At 44.0% G+C, this 16965-nt stretch overlaps 1 protein-coding gene across 11 annotated transcripts in view; it reads left to right on the top strand.

Annotated features, from left to right (window-relative positions):
* The window catches only part of Gbf1 (golgi brefeldin A resistant guanine nucleotide exchange factor 1), a 156417-nt gene that overhangs the window by 103612 nt on the left and 35840 nt on the right, over positions 1 to 16965 (top strand). For 3 of the 11 annotated variants that reach the window (XM_059257064.1, XM_059257062.1, XM_059257073.1), the window contains 10 exons: positions 5600 to 5718; positions 7316 to 7424; positions 7907 to 7967; positions 9020 to 9074; positions 9731 to 9829; positions 12455 to 12602; positions 12865 to 13088; positions 13735 to 13903; positions 14742 to 14953; positions 15974 to 16072. In XM_059257064.1, the coding sequence (XP_059113047.1) occupies positions 5600 to 5718; positions 7316 to 7424; positions 7907 to 7967; positions 9020 to 9074; positions 9731 to 9829; positions 12455 to 12602; positions 12865 to 13088; positions 13735 to 13903; positions 14742 to 14953; positions 15974 to 16072 (1295 nt within the window). The remainder of the gene's footprint in view (positions 1 to 5599; positions 5719 to 7315; positions 7425 to 7906; positions 7968 to 9019; positions 9075 to 9730; positions 9830 to 12454; positions 12603 to 12864; positions 13089 to 13734; positions 13904 to 14741; positions 14954 to 15973; positions 16073 to 16965) is intronic. The other 8 variants (XM_059257065.1, XM_059257063.1, XM_059257070.1 and 5 more) reach the window with 5 other exon arrangements.

Raw genomic sequence — 16965 nt, 5'->3', positions numbered from 1 at the left:
CCCTCTGGCTCTGGTTTACCTTATTTTCCAAATATAATTTGTGCTTATTGTAAGAAAACAAACAATACTGAGACATCTGAAAGAAAAGCTAAGTATCTCTCCTCTGTCTTAGTGCTGAAATCTCTTCTTTAGGAAGAAGTATTAATGACACGACTTGACTTGTTCCTTATCTTTTTCTTGATGTATATAAATATAAGCAAACCCTTCCCCCACATGCACACACCCATCTTAAGACAGGTCTTTCCAGGTAGCCTGGAACTTGCAGTCTTCCTGCCTCAGCCTCTCAAGTACTGGATTTAGGCAGTATTATCTTTTTTTTCTTTTTTAAAATTCATTTAGTCATTTTTTGTGTATGTGTGTGTACCTGAATGTATATATGGGCACCACATGCATGCATATGCCCACAGAGGCCAGAAAAGGTGTCAAATTCCCTTAAAACTGTAGTTACAGACATTTATATCAACCCAATCTAGATGCTGAGAACTGAACTTACGTCCTCTGGAAGAGCAGAGTGCTCATAACCGATGAGCCATCTCTCCAGCCTGATTATCCTTTTTTTGAAAAGGGTGGGTGAAAGGGGATTTGTGTTATGTATTTTCTGTATTTCACTTAGTAGTGTTAATTTGATATACACAATATAATTATATAGCTGATTTATTCTTTTCATTGTAGTAAAACATACATATATACATATACATTATACACACACACACATATAAAATTTTCCCTTTTAACTTTTTTTTTTTTTTAAGACAGTCTCATGTAGCCCAAGCTGACCTCAGACTCATTATGTAGAAAGGATGAATATGAACTTCAAGTCTTCCTGGCTTCACCTTCCCATACTGGGATGATAAGCCTGTGCCACCACACCTAGTTTTATGAAATGTTAGGATCAAACCAGTGACTTCATGCATTCTAGACAAGCACCCTACATCCCTAACCCTCTTTATCAAATTTAAGTATATAATAATTTTAGTTACGACTACAGCATTGTGCAACTATTTCTACCATCTATTTGTCAAATCTTTTCATTGCCCAAACAGAAACTTTAACTATCAAATAATAACTCTCTATTTCTCCTTCTCATCCACCTCTGATATAATGGTGTCTTTAATATTAACATTATTCCCTTTTTGAAACCATTATAAACAATGCTGAAATAAATATCCTTGTTTCTATGGCCTTATTTACCAATTTTATTTCTGTGTGAACTATTTCTGAACTTGGAGTTTCTGGTGTAAAGTTTGTATATCTATCTCACATTTTTATAAGTGCTACATTTTGTAGATTACTTCCCCAGCAGGCTGCAGCTTTACATTCCCACCAGTAATGCTTGAGAGTTTCCATTTCTTCTTGCTGTCTGCAGCTCTGAATATTACCGGTTTACTTTTGTGTGTGTGTGCCACTTTGGTGGGCAAAAATCTGTATGTTGTTTTCATTTCATTGAGGTTGAACCTTTGAATTTCCTTTGTCTCTCTTTTGGATTTAACAGTTGGTATAAGCTCTTTGTATAGTAGGAATAACAACCCATTATCTGTCATTGTATTTTAAAGTTTTGCTCTCAGTCTAGACCTATTATTTCACCCAATCTACAGTAGATCTGTTTTGTTTTGTTTTTTCAATATCAGGACTTGAACCCAGGGCGTCACACTTACTAGGCAAGCACCCCACTACTGAGTTATGTCCCCTTCAGTCAGTTTATGTAAGATGTGCATTTTCGTTTCTTTTTTTTTTTTCTTTCTTTTTTTTCAGTTGGTGTTGTCACTCAGAATCCTAATTCTTTTTCCCGTATTAAAAAGCCATGTGAAACAGTTAGAAGCAAAACCTGTCGTGGTGGTGCACGCCTTTAATCTCAGCACTCAGGAGGCAGAGGCAGGAGGATCTCTGTGAGTTTGAGGTCAGCCTAGACTGAAGAATGAGTTTTAGGACAGCCAGGGCTACACAGAGAAACCCTGTCTCAGAAAACAAACAAACAAACAAATAAAAAGTGAGGAGCAAAGAAAACAGGTGGGCAGCTGTTTATGTTCCAAAGTGGAGACAAGGAAAGATGAGACCCAGGTTCTAGCTAGCAAATGAATGACCTTTAAGTTCAGGGAGAGAAAACTCTATCTTTTCTAGAAAATTTGACTTGTTTAGCTGAAGCACTCAGGACCCTGAGCATGAGTCTTGGGTGTCAGCCAGGTTCTGAGTAAATAAGGGATCAACCTCTTCAGGCCCACTAGACTCAGCTTCCTACTTTCCCTAAAAGAAATCAGGCCTAGTTGCTGCCAGCCTTGACCGGAGCACCACCTGCAGGTCGTGTCTCTTCGCAGCCTCCAGCAGCTGCCCTTCTGAGTCTTTCCCTTTGATCTTTTCTCCTTCCTCTGTCCCTTCCTGGACTTGGCAAACAGGCTGGTCATTGGAGACCTCAGGCCAGCTGGTCAATGAAGCTTCCTGTGGTGGGAAAGGAGAATGTTGGGAGGTGATGATTGCTATAGGCATGAGAAAAGGAGCAGGAAGGAATGTACGAAAGCCAGAAAGCAGAAGCAACTCTGGCAGCTCTCTGAAGCTGGCTCACAAGTGACTAGGAAGGAGGATGTTCTGGAGTCTTGAAGAATACAAGGTCTACTAATTGAGCTTGTCAAGTCACCCTTTGTGTCTGCAACCTCCTAGCAGAACCCCCCCCCCCCATTGCCCCTGAATCCTGCAGCCCAAGGCTTCTGAGATTATTTTCCATCCTGTTCTAAGGACTGGCCCCATGTATCTGTTGAGCCATGATTTGTACCACTGGTTATCTAGCTTGCTGGCAGGCTCTACCTGTGATTCTGAAGGACCTGTCACTATTACCTGTCTTTTTGGAAAATGGACTTTGTACTTTGTTCAAGCTGAAGGAATAAGAATACAAAAAGATCAAAAGAATTTAAATCACTTTATCAAAAGATTAGTAGAAGAGAGGAAGAAACAGACTCCCAGGAGCTTTGAGATGCGACAGGACGGCTATTCACTGACCGCTGAGATGCCTGCCATTCAACACTGAGAAAGACCTGGCTTTACTGTGACCCTCTAGACCCAAGTAACGACTGTCAGTGAGTTGTGAGAGAAGCTTTAAGCAAGGACCATAAAGAACAGAGTTTTCAGCCAAGCGGTGGTGGCACACACCTTTAATCCCAGCACTCAGGAAGAGAGTCAGTCAAATCCCTCTCTATGAGTTCAAGGCCAGCCTGGTCTTCAAAGCAGGTTCCAGGACAGCCATCTCTGTAATGTAGAGAAACCCTATTTTGAAAAACAAACAAACAAAAAGAATGGAATGTTCTATCCTAATTGAAAGAGATACAAGAGGATGATAGAAGAAGCTGGAGTACCACATCGTGCTCTGAGTCCTGGCTTCCCTTTACACTTCTTTAAAGTAGCTACTGAATACTGAGAAGAGGGATGCTGCAAGCAGGACAGAGAGTCTTGGACATGTCAGAGACCGGTGCCAACAAAGACCGGAGAGAAAGAGAAAACAAAAAGTAGACTTCGGGCGCATTTTTGCAAGAGGCTTATTGTTGCAAGAGAAATGGTCAGGTTTCTTGGCAATCCCCCAAGCTTTAGGCTCAAGAACTATATTAATTTCAGGTACCAAACTGGGAAATTGCCAGGTGTGGCACACACCGTTAAACCCAGCACTTTGGAGACCTGTGAGTTCAAGACTAGCCTGGTCTACATAGTGAGTTTCAGGCTAGCCAGGGCTATGTAGTGAGACCTTGTCTCAAAAGGAAGAAAAAGGAGGGAGGGGTGGTGAGATTTGTCTCTTGCCTCCTACCACAGCTGTCAGGAGGGGCTCTTAGTCTCCTGCTCCCTCAGCTTCAGCACCGCCTGAGCTGCTGCCTGCCTGCCTGCCCTCCTTATCTCCCTGAGCTCACTTTCCGGAGCTAAGCAGCCAAGTGGACCCTTGAGAAGCAGCCCGGGACTGAAGCCAGCAGTCCAGGCAGTTCTGCAGGACTCTGCAGGCCTTGCTGGAGGTGGCTCTTAGCCTGCTCCTTGGGACTCTTTACCACAAGAGTAGAGCAGAGTTTATCCCTTGACAGAATTCGAGTTGACTAGCAGCCTTTCACCTCAGGGTTGTAGCTGAGATCCTACCTGCCTCCCACTCCCCAGCCTTCGGTCCTATCAGTTTGTTTCTTTTTCTCTCCTAAAGCCTGGTTCGTTAAAGGAGGAACAAGATTTTCTTGTAAGCTAGGTATGGTTGGCACAGGCCTTATAACTTTAGCACTTGAGAAGTAGAGGAAGGAGGATAAGGAACCCAAGGCCACACTTAGCTTCATAGTGACCTCAAGGCCAGCCTAGAGGCTACACAAGACCCTATCTCAAAAAACAAAGCTAACTAAAGAAATGAAAACAAGTTATTTGGAGTAGGTGGCAGGGTCTCTCTCTCTATAGTCCTGGTTGGCTTCAAACTCATCACTCTACTGCCTCAGCCTGTCAAGTGTGTGGCACCACACGTGGCCTAGGTATCAAGATTCTTGCTCAATCTTGTTGTTTTAAATAAGAGTGAACTCAAAGGGCCTTTGATCTGGTGTAATATGGTACTCAGATAGAAGTACTGGTGGCATTAACCATCTATTTTTTCCCTCATTCCCATAATCCAATTGCACCAGAACATACAACTCCAAAAAACAGCCAAAGAGAAGTTAAAAGATGAAAAGAGAGCTGGGCAGTGGTGGTGCACACCTTTAGTCCCAGCACTCAGGAGACAGAGGCAGGTGGATTTCTTTGAGTTTGAGGCCAGCCTGGTCTACAAAGCAAGTCCCAGGACAGCCAGAGCTGTTACACAGAGAAACCCTGTCTCAATAAAGGTGGAAGTGGGGAAAAAAGATGAAAAGAGAAAAGCTACAACCTTAGCATTCAAAGCTCTGACTCTTCCTGCTTTTTGTTCCTATTTCTAGGCCCTTCCACTATAAGATAAGTACATTACTACTAGCGATTCCCCAAGTGTATCCCTGGACCAGCAGTATTCACTTTACCTGAGATATTAGAAATGCAGGTTCTTAGGCCCTACTGTACACCTACAAAACTCAAAGCTTCTCCGGGCTGAGTTGGTAAAATACTTGCCACACAAACTCTGAGACTGGAGCCCTAGCACCCACATAAAAAACTGGGCACTGTAGTTCCAGCTCTGGAGAGGTGGAGACAGGAAGATCCCTGAGGCGTACTCGCTTCAGTCTAGCTGAATCACTGAGCTCTAGGCGCAATGAGAGACCCTGTCTCAAAAAAATAAGTAAAATGGAGAGTAATTGAGGAAAACACCCGACACTGACCTCTGACCTACACACACATACACACACACACACCCCTTACAGAAAAAAAAAAAAAACCTAGAAGTGAGCCGGGGCGTGTATGTTCAAGTAATACTACAGGTAATTTTGATACATGAGACATGCTTTTTGACTCAGTAGAGTTGTGCGGAGGGGCTTGTTAAAGCCAGTTATGGGTAAAACTCTTAGGTAGCTCAAAAAAACAATAGGTTAGGGGACTGGTGAGAAAGCCAGAGTCTCTCCAAGCCATTTATAGATGGCCATCTTCCTTTTTCCCTGTCTTCTTGACATGATTTAATCTGTTCCCTTTTTTTTTGGAACAGATCCAACTCATGAGGGCACAGCAGAGGGCATGGAGAACATGGCAGATGCTGTCACTCATGCCCGTTTTGTGGGCACAGATCCTGCCAGTGATGAAGTTGTCCTGATGAAAATCCTCCAGGTAAGTGGGAGGGAAGAACAATTACACTAATGGCCAAGGGCTGGTGCTGCTGGCTCTACTTACCCGAGTCTGCTGGGAACATGAAGCTGTGTTTTGACTCCAGTGAGGCTTAGAGACTGACTCTGTTTCCAAACAAGGAGCTCAGATACCCAAAGTAAAAGCTTTTCTAGGAAAAATAATTTAAAAGCTTTAAATGAATTGGTATCAAATACCAGAAGCCTTTAATACATTTGTGCCTCTAGTAGACTGTATCTGTGTCGTCCATCTGTTAGGTGTGTGGGCCTAGAGCTAGAGTGAGTTATGAACTTGTATCATGAGCATGCTAAGCAAAGAAAGGACTCCCAAGTCAAGCATGTGGGAGTCTCCATCCATCAGGTTGAATGAAATAAGGTTAGCACTTAATTTTTTTGTTTTTAGTTTAGTTTAGTTTTTTTAAGGCAGGGTTTCTCTGTGTTGCCCTGGCTGTCCTAGAACTTGTTCTGTAGACCAGGCTAATTTGGAACTCAGAGATCTGTGTACCTCTGCCTCCTGAGTGCTGGGATTAAAGGCATGTGCCACCACACCAACTTAATTGGGATTTTTTTTAGTTTTTAATTTTTTGTTGTCTCCCCACCCCACCCCCGGGGGTGGGGGGAGCGGATCTCATATAACTAAGGAAGAACCTGAATTCTTAATCTTTCTGCTTTGATTTCCCAAATGCTAATAGTACAAGCATGTGACATTGTACCCATCTTTGAGGTCAGCATTCTTGCTAACATAAAAAAAAGAAAGAAACCCTGAAATCAGGCATGGTTATGCATACTTGTGATCATAGTTCTTGGGAGACTGAAGCAGGAAGATCACAACTTCCAACCCAACCTGGACTAAGTGCAAGATCCTATGTCAAAAAAAAAAAAAAAAACCAAACAAAACCCAGGAGGTAGGGAGACCGCCTCACTCCTAGGCTGGGCATGTGGCTCCTTGGTAAAGCACTTGCCAAGCATATGTGAATTTGATCTCCAGCACATTTTTTTAAAAGAGAAAGAACTGAATCAATAGCTCTGTTAATAAACAGTGTGCCTTGTAACCATGAACACCTGTGTTAGATTCCCTAACACATATAAAAAACCACTTGTAATCACAGGGAAGTAAAGACAGGAGGATCCTGGGGCTTTGCTGGTCATCCAGTCTAAGCCTAATTGGTGAACTCCAGGTCAGTGAACCTGGCCTTAAAAGAAGTTGGGGAAAGCAGGGCGGTAGTGGTGCATGCCTTTAATCCCAGCACTTGGGAGGCAAAGCCAGGTGGATCTCTGTGAATTCAAGGCCAACCTGGTCTACAGAGTGAGATCCAGGACAGCCAGGGGTACACAGAGAAACCCTGTCTCAAAAAACTAAAAAAAAAAAAAAGAAGTTGGACCACATTTTTGAGGTTGACGCCCATGTTATGCTGTGGCCTGCACATGCCCATAAACACACACAAGCACACAAGAACAAGCACACACCACAGCACCAATAATAATAACGACGACGAATGTACCCAGGAGGTGCGTGTTCTCCCTTCAGTTAAGCTTTGTCAGCCGACTCTGTTATCACAGTGCCTTCTCTTTCTTCCTTGTAGGTCCTCCGAACTCTGTTGCTAACCCCAGTGGGCACCCACTTAACAAATGAATCTGTGTGTGAGATTATGCAGTCCTGCTTCCGGATTTGCTTTGAAATGAGGCTTAGTGGTAGGTGCTTGAACACTAGCTCTTTCACCTCCTGGAGCCGGCATCTGGTATCTGAGTATGTATACAGGATGATGCTATTTCTGAACCCCAGAGAAACAGGATTTCTCCAGCATCTACCTTGGGTAACCTTAGGGGTTTGGTTGTGAAGCTAGAATAGAGATCTTAATCCATTGTTCCCAGGCAGGAATGGGGATGAATCTTAGACTGACTCGGTTCCAGAACCAAATCTTTTCCCATGGGAGACCAATTGACGCCAGTTGATAACCCAAGAAAACCTAGCTAGTGGTCCCCTTTTTCCTGACTCAGTAGTACCACCTAGTGGTCTGGTAAAGTTATAGCTACCAGGCTGAGCTGGAGCTGGTTTTAATAAGTTTGGCATAATCCTTGGTAAACACAGTTTGGAGGGGAGTCTGCTCTGAGAAGTCTCCTGATAATAGCCCAGCAAGTAATGACACCTGTGTTATTTGTTTTTGCCCGTGCAGAGTTATTGAGAAAATCCGCAGAGCACACTCTCGTGGACATGGTGCAGCTGCTCTTCACAAGGTAAACCTGCTGCTGTTTGCTTCTGCCCGGCTGCCCAGGCCTCTTGAGTCTGCCTGCTTCCACACAGCCACTTTAGGGACCTGGCCAACCCCACAACCCCATCAGAGACCACTGGGACTGTAGGTAGCAGTAGTTCTCCAGGCCCAGGGTTACTGAGCAAGGGAGAAAGAAGAGAGAGCTGCCGTGGCCTCAGGGAGACCAAGAGTTATTTAATCTCTGCTTCCCAAACTTGTGTCTGTTTCTGTGCAGGCAGCATCTGGGAAAGGGAGCCTAGAGAAGATGCCAAATTGAAGCAGCCTGGAACAGGTTGCTGAGCTTCCAGAGCTCAGCCTGATTTCTGTAAAAGAAGGCCAAGGCTGGGACAACTATTAGTGGGAAAAGCCGATTTATTGGCCCTTATCTTGGCTTGCCTGGAACTTCCTGATTTTAGCACTATATCTGTTCTATATCCTGGCAGACCCCTTAATTCCAGGGAAACCGTGATCTTTGATTTCCCTAGGAAGGACTCCTTCATATTAGAGCCCAAGAAGCCTTTTTGTCCTAAATCTAACTGCCTATTCTATACCTCCTTTCCAAAGACAAACTAGAGAAGAACCGAAGCAATAACTTTTAAACCTCCCAATGGCATTTCTTTTTGCTTTCAAGCTTAATCCCTATCTGCACATTAGACTGCTCTTGGACTCTGTTGCCAAGTTTCTCACCCCATGGATTTATTGCCTTTAAAGCACCAACCTGCTTTTACTATTTTCTCTGTGCCTAACTCCCTATCTCTTGGCTTTCAGCAGTGCTTCCCAAGGAGGAAAAGAACCTCCATACTCCCAAGAGTGCTTAGTCACCCTGCGCCAGTGTCTACTTATCTATGTCTTACATATCCCAATTTCTATGGCTCTGAAGCTCTAAAAGGGATGAGATTAGCTTTCCTCTAACTAGATTTTCATAAACCTAAACTAAGAGACAAGGATACTGTGGGCCAATATACTTTGCTATGACTAGTATAGCGGAGATCATTGTCATTATCCCCAATGACAGTCATGCCATTCTCTATCTTATAGGTTACCTCAGTTTAAAGAAGAACCCAAGAGCTATGTGGGAACCAACATGAAGAAGGTGGGGTCTGAAAGTTCATCTACTGTCCCCTGTCCAAACCTCCTTAACTTCTAGACTTCAGTGCTATGGAGTACTATTGCTCAGTAGCAAAGACATGCTTTTGCATAGATGGGTCTACTTGAAATCTACAATAGCTGTCACTCCTACAGTCTGAAGAAGGAGGCCAGAAGCCCTCCTTCTTCAGGCTTTCCTTTCTGACCTGTCTTTGTTGACTTACCATGTATGCTGATGAGCCAGTCCTTAAGGACGAGGCTTAGCAAGCTGAGCTAAAGATGCATGTTGACAAAGAAGACAGTCTGGCTGTCCCCTTGTGGCTCAGTCTTGTCGGCTAGTAAGAGTCCTAGAGAGGCTGTGCCCCAACTCCTTCTTAATGCTGAGTAAGATGGGGCTTGCTAGCTCTAGTCTCTGTTAAAGATATCAAATCAAGCTGTACTCCAGGTCAAAGGATTCTCAAACTGCTAGGAAAAGAATGGATGGCCTCGTTCTGTCTTGAATGAAACTCTGGACTTCTCAGACCTCATGGAAATGACCCTTGGCTATTAGGTGCATGCACCTGACCTGCCCCTGTTCCCTCCCATTCATCCCCATTCCTGCCCTGTGCCCTGTCTGAGTTTATTTCACTCTTTTTAAATCGTGCATTTGCCTGTCTTTCACAGATTTCTCCATGTCTCCTCAACAAACTGGAGCTAAGTAGTGGGGAGCAGACCAAAGCCCTGAACCAGTTAGAGAGGGTACTACTCTTTAAGAACCTCAAGGTCTCTCTCCCTCTCCCTCTCCTTCCCCCCCTTTTATTTATTTATTTAAATGTTTATTTTTTTATATGTAACACTGAGTCCCATTTCTGTTGTTCAGAGCACAACTTACCACTCTAGTAACACAGCTTGGCTTTTGAAGAGTTGCATGTGTTCATAGCTTTGCAGTGCTGGGAATTCTCCTGGGATTTCTGGTTGCCTGGGAGCAGAATTAAGACTTGAACATCACATAGTGAGCCTAGAGAGTCTGGGTCCTGCTCTCTTCTTGTGTGGAGTCTTAAGGCCCACCATTTCTAGGGAAACTACAGGGACCTCAAGCAAGATCCTTCCTTCTCCCCTCCCCTGTCTCAGAGCTGGTGTAGAGAGCTTAAGCTTAGTCCTTGAGAAGATCTGGATACCTGGCTGTGTTGATGGGTAAAGGTGGTACATCCTGTGAGGGTCTTTTATTTCTTGGTTACATAAAAGGGATCTGCAAGATTCAGATCTCTAAGTTGATAGAAAGGAACTAGGGACCATGGCAACCCAGGGCACTGGGGATTTTCTAATATCTGCAAAAATACCCTCTGTCCTTTAAAATTTTAGATATAGGTGAGTTTAGTGGAGGAGTATAAGCTAAAGATTACTTGACCCCTTGAAATAGTCTTGCTTTAGAAAGATGAGGAGAAAGGGATAAGAGATGTCTAGGTTATCCATAACATGAGTGTGCATGCCAGACGTGTGATTGTGAGCATTCCTGTCATTGAAGATAAAATAACTCTGTGTGAGTGTTCCCTAGGGGTGTGTCTCTGTCCTATTTGAATGCATTGTCTCATTTTGTGTTTGCATAGTTACAAATTTCAGCTCTCTTCAGTGGCTAGCGTGCATGTTGCCATGATTATTTGCCTAGAGCCTATACTATTTTTTATAAAGTTACTGCTGTCTTTTGGAATATAGAATTGTACAGATAAGGTGGCATAGGGTTCCATGGACACTTGCTGCCTGCCATGTACCTTAGAGCCTTAGGACAGGGAACATAGCAACAGCGAGGCCTTTGTGAAAATTGCCAGCTTTCAGGCTCCTGCACCAGTCAGGAGGCCAGGCACACTCACTGAAAGAACCTGCTTGGAGCTAACTTTGCAGAATTCAGAGTGGAAGATAGGAAATACCGAATAGGAAATTCCACATCCTGTGTGGAAAGAGTGTTCATTACTAATTGTCATTCTCAGTAGAAGTGGGACTGATATAGAGGAGCCTCCTGGAAAGGAGAGTTAGCTTTTAAACCTTTAGTTGTTTGGACTTTTTGGAGCTCAGTGATAATGACCAGTAAGGCCAGATGGTCCTTGTTTTCTTTCATTGATCCTTTGGGTTTCTTGCTCTCTGTCTTATTCTTCTCCCAGATCAGTTTTTTCCATGAGTGTGCTCTACTGCACCCCAAGGTTACTGGAAAGAGCATCCTTCTGATTCCTGTGTATCACAGAAGCTCAGTTTTAGGCATATGACTGCAGGTGTTTTGGAGGTGGAGGGACAAGAATATGAATCCATTGAGAAGCTGGTACTGTGTTAAGAACTGGGAGAAAGGTTCAGTTTGGGGACCTCTCTCCTTTAGTAGGATATTTGGAGAAGGAAGAAAGGAAGAATTATCTAGTTTCTTAGTAGGTAATCAGAGGCTATCAAAGCTTTGAGAGTAAGGTAGCTTGAAGAAAGACTTTTATCTCCAAATATCAGAAGAAATTGAACAGATCTTTAAAATTGTATCTAGTGGTGCTGGAGATGTAGTTCAGTTGCAAGAATCTTTGCTGGCATATACACTGGGTTTGAGCCCCAGCACCATGTAAGCAAAGTGTAGTAGCACACGCCTGTAATCCTAACACTTAGGTAGAAGCAGAACCCAAAGTTCAAGGTCATCCTTGGCTACATAATGAATTTGAGACCTGCCCAGGATACGTGACGCCCTGTCTAAAAAAGTAACTAACATAATAAAATAAACAAAATGAATCTAGGAAGAACAACTGTAAGAAGAACAAGAGGTTTTATTGCTATATCACAATTGGGAGTGGCAGCATGGCATGGTCCTCCATTCTTAATGCCACACATAAATTGGAGTATCACTCCTTTCTCTAAAAAATAACTTTTGACCATCCATTTTAATGCAAAAATTCCAGAATAAAAGTTGTCCTTATGGTCTAGGTCCCAGTCCATGCCTTAGTGAGAAAGCTTTGAATCTAGGTAGGAAGGAGTGGGTGCTAATAGTTGGACCGGAACTAGAACCAGGAGCTGCTCTGCAGAGTGACTGTGGAAGAAGTCAGTCCACAGGCCTGTAGGCGAAGGCTGCCCTTACCTGTTCAGCAAGAGGCTCATGCATCATGGATAGCACCCAGGACCCAGGAAGCATAGTGATAAGTGTGACAGCTGGCTGTATCAATGATTAGTCCAAAGGCAGAATGTGGAGGCCACTGGGCCACTCCAAAAAAGCTGCAAATGTAGAGGCACAGGTGTATAGTCTGATGGTCTAGATTATCTGACAGTGATGTGGGGAATAAGCTGTTTTCTAGAGACCAGAAGGACTAAGTGCTGAGATACTTCTAGGAATAACATCTTTGTTTAAATTACTCTTTTAGTCTGGATACTAACAATGTATGATATTTCCAGCTGAAAATGAGAGCAGGAGGCATGAGTGACTCATCCAAGTGGAAGAAGCAGAAAAGGTCCCCTCGGCCTCCACGTCATACAACCAAAGTCCTACCAGGTTCAGAGCTGCCCACCCCAAATGGAGCCACCTTGTCCTCTAACCTTACTAGTGAGTGCCCTGGTTGCTTCTTCTGATGAAAACAGATAGAAAAGATCCTTTCTTTCTCAGGGAGGGGATTTGAAATGGAAAGCCAATCAACTGAGGGGCTTTGATCTTTCTGCAGAGAACAGAAAGTCAAACTGTGACCATTTAACAACCCTGTATGACTTCAGGTTGAACATTCAGTCTAAGAAGCAAGACCCTGGTACTGTAGAGGATGCTTTACTCACAGAGCTTCTCTCACCTTCAAGTTCCATTCTGTCCTTGTCAGGTGGCATGCCTTTCATCGATGTGCCCTCATCCATCTCCTCTGCAAGTTCAGAAGCTGCCTCAGCAGTGGTCAGTCCTTGTACAGACAGTGGCCTGGAATTATCCTCCCAGACCACCTCCAAGGAGGACCTCACTGACTTGGAGCAAGCTGGTTCCCCAAGGGAAAGCACAGCTACAGAGCCCGGGAGCAATGAGATAGGAGTTTCCGATCAGCTTGACCCTCAGGTATGACTGATCCCTGAAGGTCCCTCTTCAATTTGTTACTGTAGGAACTGGCTTGTCCTTTTGGGTTTTGAACCCAAGCCTTGTCTTAAAAGAAGATTGGGCTCAAAAAAAAAAAAAAAAAAAAAAAAAAAGGTTGGGCAAGCATGGCAATACATGTCTTTAATCCCAGCACCTAGGAGGCAAGTGGATCTCTGTGAGTTAGAGGCCAGCCTGGTCTACAAATCAAGTTCTAGGACAGCCAGGGTTATACAGAGAAACTCTGTCCTGGAACAAAAAAAAAAAAAAAAAAAAAAAGGAGGAGGAAGGTTGGGATCGGGAGTCTTCCCATTCCCCAGAAAACGCACATCATGACCTGCTGTGAAAAGGCAGTGTCAGTATGGGAGCGTCTGACAACAGGGAGGGATGATGGCTTTTACAGGAAGGTAATCATCTAAATGCTGAGCATGGGCAAACTTTTGCACCTGTAGAGTACTGTCAGCCAAGATCAGGGTTGCCTCAGATGGCCCTGGGCCATCTTATATCGATTCCTAAATCAATGATCTATGGTCCACTGAAGACAGCTTGGAAGACATATACTTTAGGGGAATAAATTCTAAGTTGTTCTTGCCTCATCTCTGTTCCTATATCTGACTGCTGCTGGTCACAGCAGGAAGGGGCTCATGTGGAAAAGGCCCAGTCAGCATCGGTGGAGTCTATCCCTGAAGTGTTAGAGGAGTGCACATCCCCTACTGACCACTCTGCCTCTTCCTCTGTCCACGACATGGATTATGTCAATCCCCGGGGCGTTCGCTTTACCCAGTCCTCCCAGAAGGAAGGTAGGTACTCTCTGGAAGGCTCTGCCCAATCATCTGCCCCATCCTACCAGATAAACTTTCTGAACCTAGACCAACATGGATGAAGGTGACTACTGCCTCCGAGTCCCATTTTCTATACAGGAAATGGAATCGTGCTATAAAACTATTGGCGTGGGTGGAACCTTTCCCTAAGTCATTCAGAGAAGGACTTTGGGAGACTATAGGAAGAGAGAAGGAACAGTATAAAGCTTGGGACTTTTAACAAAAATCCTTGATTCAGATTTCACCCAATAAGAGATGGGTAGTGGGGGGTTGGGGATTTAGCTGAGTGGTAGAGTGCTTGCCTAGCAAGCGCAAGGCCCTGGGTTCAGTCCTCAGCTCTGAAAAAAAAATAAAATAAAATAAAAAATAAAAATAAAATTAAAAAAAAGAGATGGGTAGTGGATTCTTCTCCTTGAAGGAAATTAATTTATGTTGCCACAGATAGGGGCTGGAAGATGGCTCAGTGGATGAGATTGCTTTTCTGCAAGCATGAGGATCTGAGTTCAAATCCCTGGCACCCATGTAAAGAGCTAAGCATGGCTGCATATGCCTGTAACCCCAGCATTGGATATGCAGACATGTGGGTCCTGAGAGTTTGCTGAAACAGTGAGTTTCCAGTTCAACGAGAGACCCTGTTTAAGGCAATGAAAGAGAGCGATAAAAGGAAGACATCTGACATCCTGTTATGACTTCCATATACACGTGCACATGACACCCCCCACCCATGAACCCCCCCCACACACACACACACAGGTCGAAGTATTATTGAGCAGCCAGGATATATCTCAGTGTTCCTGTTCTCGTCCCACCTTCCCAGGCACAGCTTTGGTTCCCTACGGTCTTCCTTGCATCCGTGAGCTCTTTCGATTCCTTATCTCCCTCACAAATCCACATGACCGCCACAACTCAGAAGTTATGATCCACATGGGGCTGCATTTGTTGACTGTGGCTCTTGAGTCAGCCCCTGTAGCCCAGTGCCAGACCCTCTTGGGTCTCATCAAGGATGAGATGTGTCGCCACCTATTCCAGGTAAGACTCGATTGCTCAGGGTTCAAGAGATGTCTCAACAGTTAAGAACACTGGCTGCAGCTGGGCGGTTTAATCCCAGCACTCAGAAGACAGAGGCAGGCGGATCTCTGTGAGTTCAAGGCCAGCCTAGTCTACAGAGCTAGTTGCAGAACAACCAGGGTTGTTGTTGCACAGAGAAACTCTGTCTTGAAAAACCAAAAAAACAAAAACAAAAACAAAACAAAACAAAAAATAAAAAACAAAACCACTGGCTGTTCTTTCAGAGGACCCGGGTTCGATTCCCAGCAGCCACGTGGTATCCCATAGCTGTCTGTAACTCCAGTTCCAGGGAACCTGACACCCTCACACACACATGCAAGGCAAAGCACCAATGTACATAAAATAAAAATAAATAAATCATATTTTTAAAAAAGATGTGATTGCTCAGAGACCTTGGTTATTTTTGGAGACTAAGAAGCCAGAGAACCCTATGATTATCATCCTGAGAAACCACCTCCCTTTCAGTTGGCCAGAAGTAACAATAAAACTCTACAAGGAGTTAAGGAAGTAACGGCTAAATCGAGACTCTGTCAGAAAGTCAGGTGTGGTGGTTCGTATCTATAATCCAGCACTAGGAGGGAAGGGCAGGAAGATAAGGATCATTCTCAGCTCCACAGTGAATTCAAGACCAGCCTGAGCTACATGAAAACAGAAAACAGAAACAGGCCAGCCTGATAGCTGAGTGGGTAAAAGCATGTGCTATCAAGCCTGACATGCTGAGTCTGATTCCTGGGACCTAGACAGTGGACAGAGAGGAGCAGCTACCAGGGTTGTACCTTTTCATGTGTGTCCCTGCTCCCTCTCCTACACACAAACAAATCAGTGTAAAGCAACACTTTTTAGAGCTGACAACAGGAAACACTAACAAATGAGTTCCCTTAGAACACAGGCCCTATGTGGCAGCAGCACGGGGCTGCTCTCCTGTATCTTCACTTCTACTCAGTCTCAGAACCTCATGGCTTCTCACTCTCTGATCCCCAGCTACTCAGCGTAGAGCGGCTGAACCTGTATGCTGCTTCCCTACGAGTATGCTTCTTACTCTTTGAGAGCATGCGGGAGCACCTCAAGTTCCAATTAGAGGTGAGTTTCCTGACCTTGGAAGTAAAACAACAGGGAAGTGTGTGGTGTTATCAGTGGGGCCTGCTCAATCTATCAATCGTGCTGTAGAGATAGATTTTAAAAGTTTTTTCTTTTTTTTTCCTTTATTTTTCTATCATCAGCTCGATACAGTATAAATTCTTATCCTAATAGTGAAATGATTCATTGAGGCTTGCCCAGTAATTGAGTAAAACCAAAACTTATTATGAGCCACAGTCATCCTAGGGTCCCCGCTGCTATATAGCCTCCATGGTTCTGTGGGTTGCAATCTGATTGTTCTTTACTTTATATCTAGTATCCACTTGTGAGTGAGTACATACCATGTTTGTCTTTCTGGGTTTGGGTTACCTCACTCAGGATGATTTTTTCTAGTTCCATCATTTGCCTGCAAATTTCATGCTCATTGTTTTTCTCTGCTGAGTAGTACTCCACTGTGTATATGTACCACATTTTTCTTAATCCATTCTTCAGTTGACGGCATCTAGGTTGTTTCCAGGTTCTGGCTATTACAAATAGTGCTGCTATGAACATAGTTGAGCATGTATCTTTGTGGTATGATTGAGCATTCCTTGGGTATATGCCCAAGAGTGGTATGGCTGGGTCTTGAGGTAAATCGATTCTCAATTTTCTGAGAAACCACCATACTGGTTTCCACAGTGGTTGTACAAGTTTTCACTCCCACCAACAGTGGAGGAGTGTTCCCTTTTCTCCGCATCCTCTCCAACATTGACTGTCATTAGTATTTTTGATCTTAGCCATTCTGACAGGTGTAAGGTGGTATCTCAGAGTCGTTTTGATTTGCATTTCTCTGATGATTAAGGATGTTGAGCATTTCTTTAAATGTCTTTCAGCCATTTGTGGTTCTTCTTTTGAGA

This window comes from Peromyscus eremicus, chromosome 1 (genome assembly GCF_949786415.1).
Source record: "Peromyscus eremicus chromosome 1, PerEre_H2_v1, whole genome shotgun sequence".
Taxonomy (NCBI): Eukaryota; Metazoa; Chordata; class Mammalia; order Rodentia; family Cricetidae; genus Peromyscus; species Peromyscus eremicus.
This window is presented reverse-complemented; position numbering and strand designations above follow the sequence as displayed.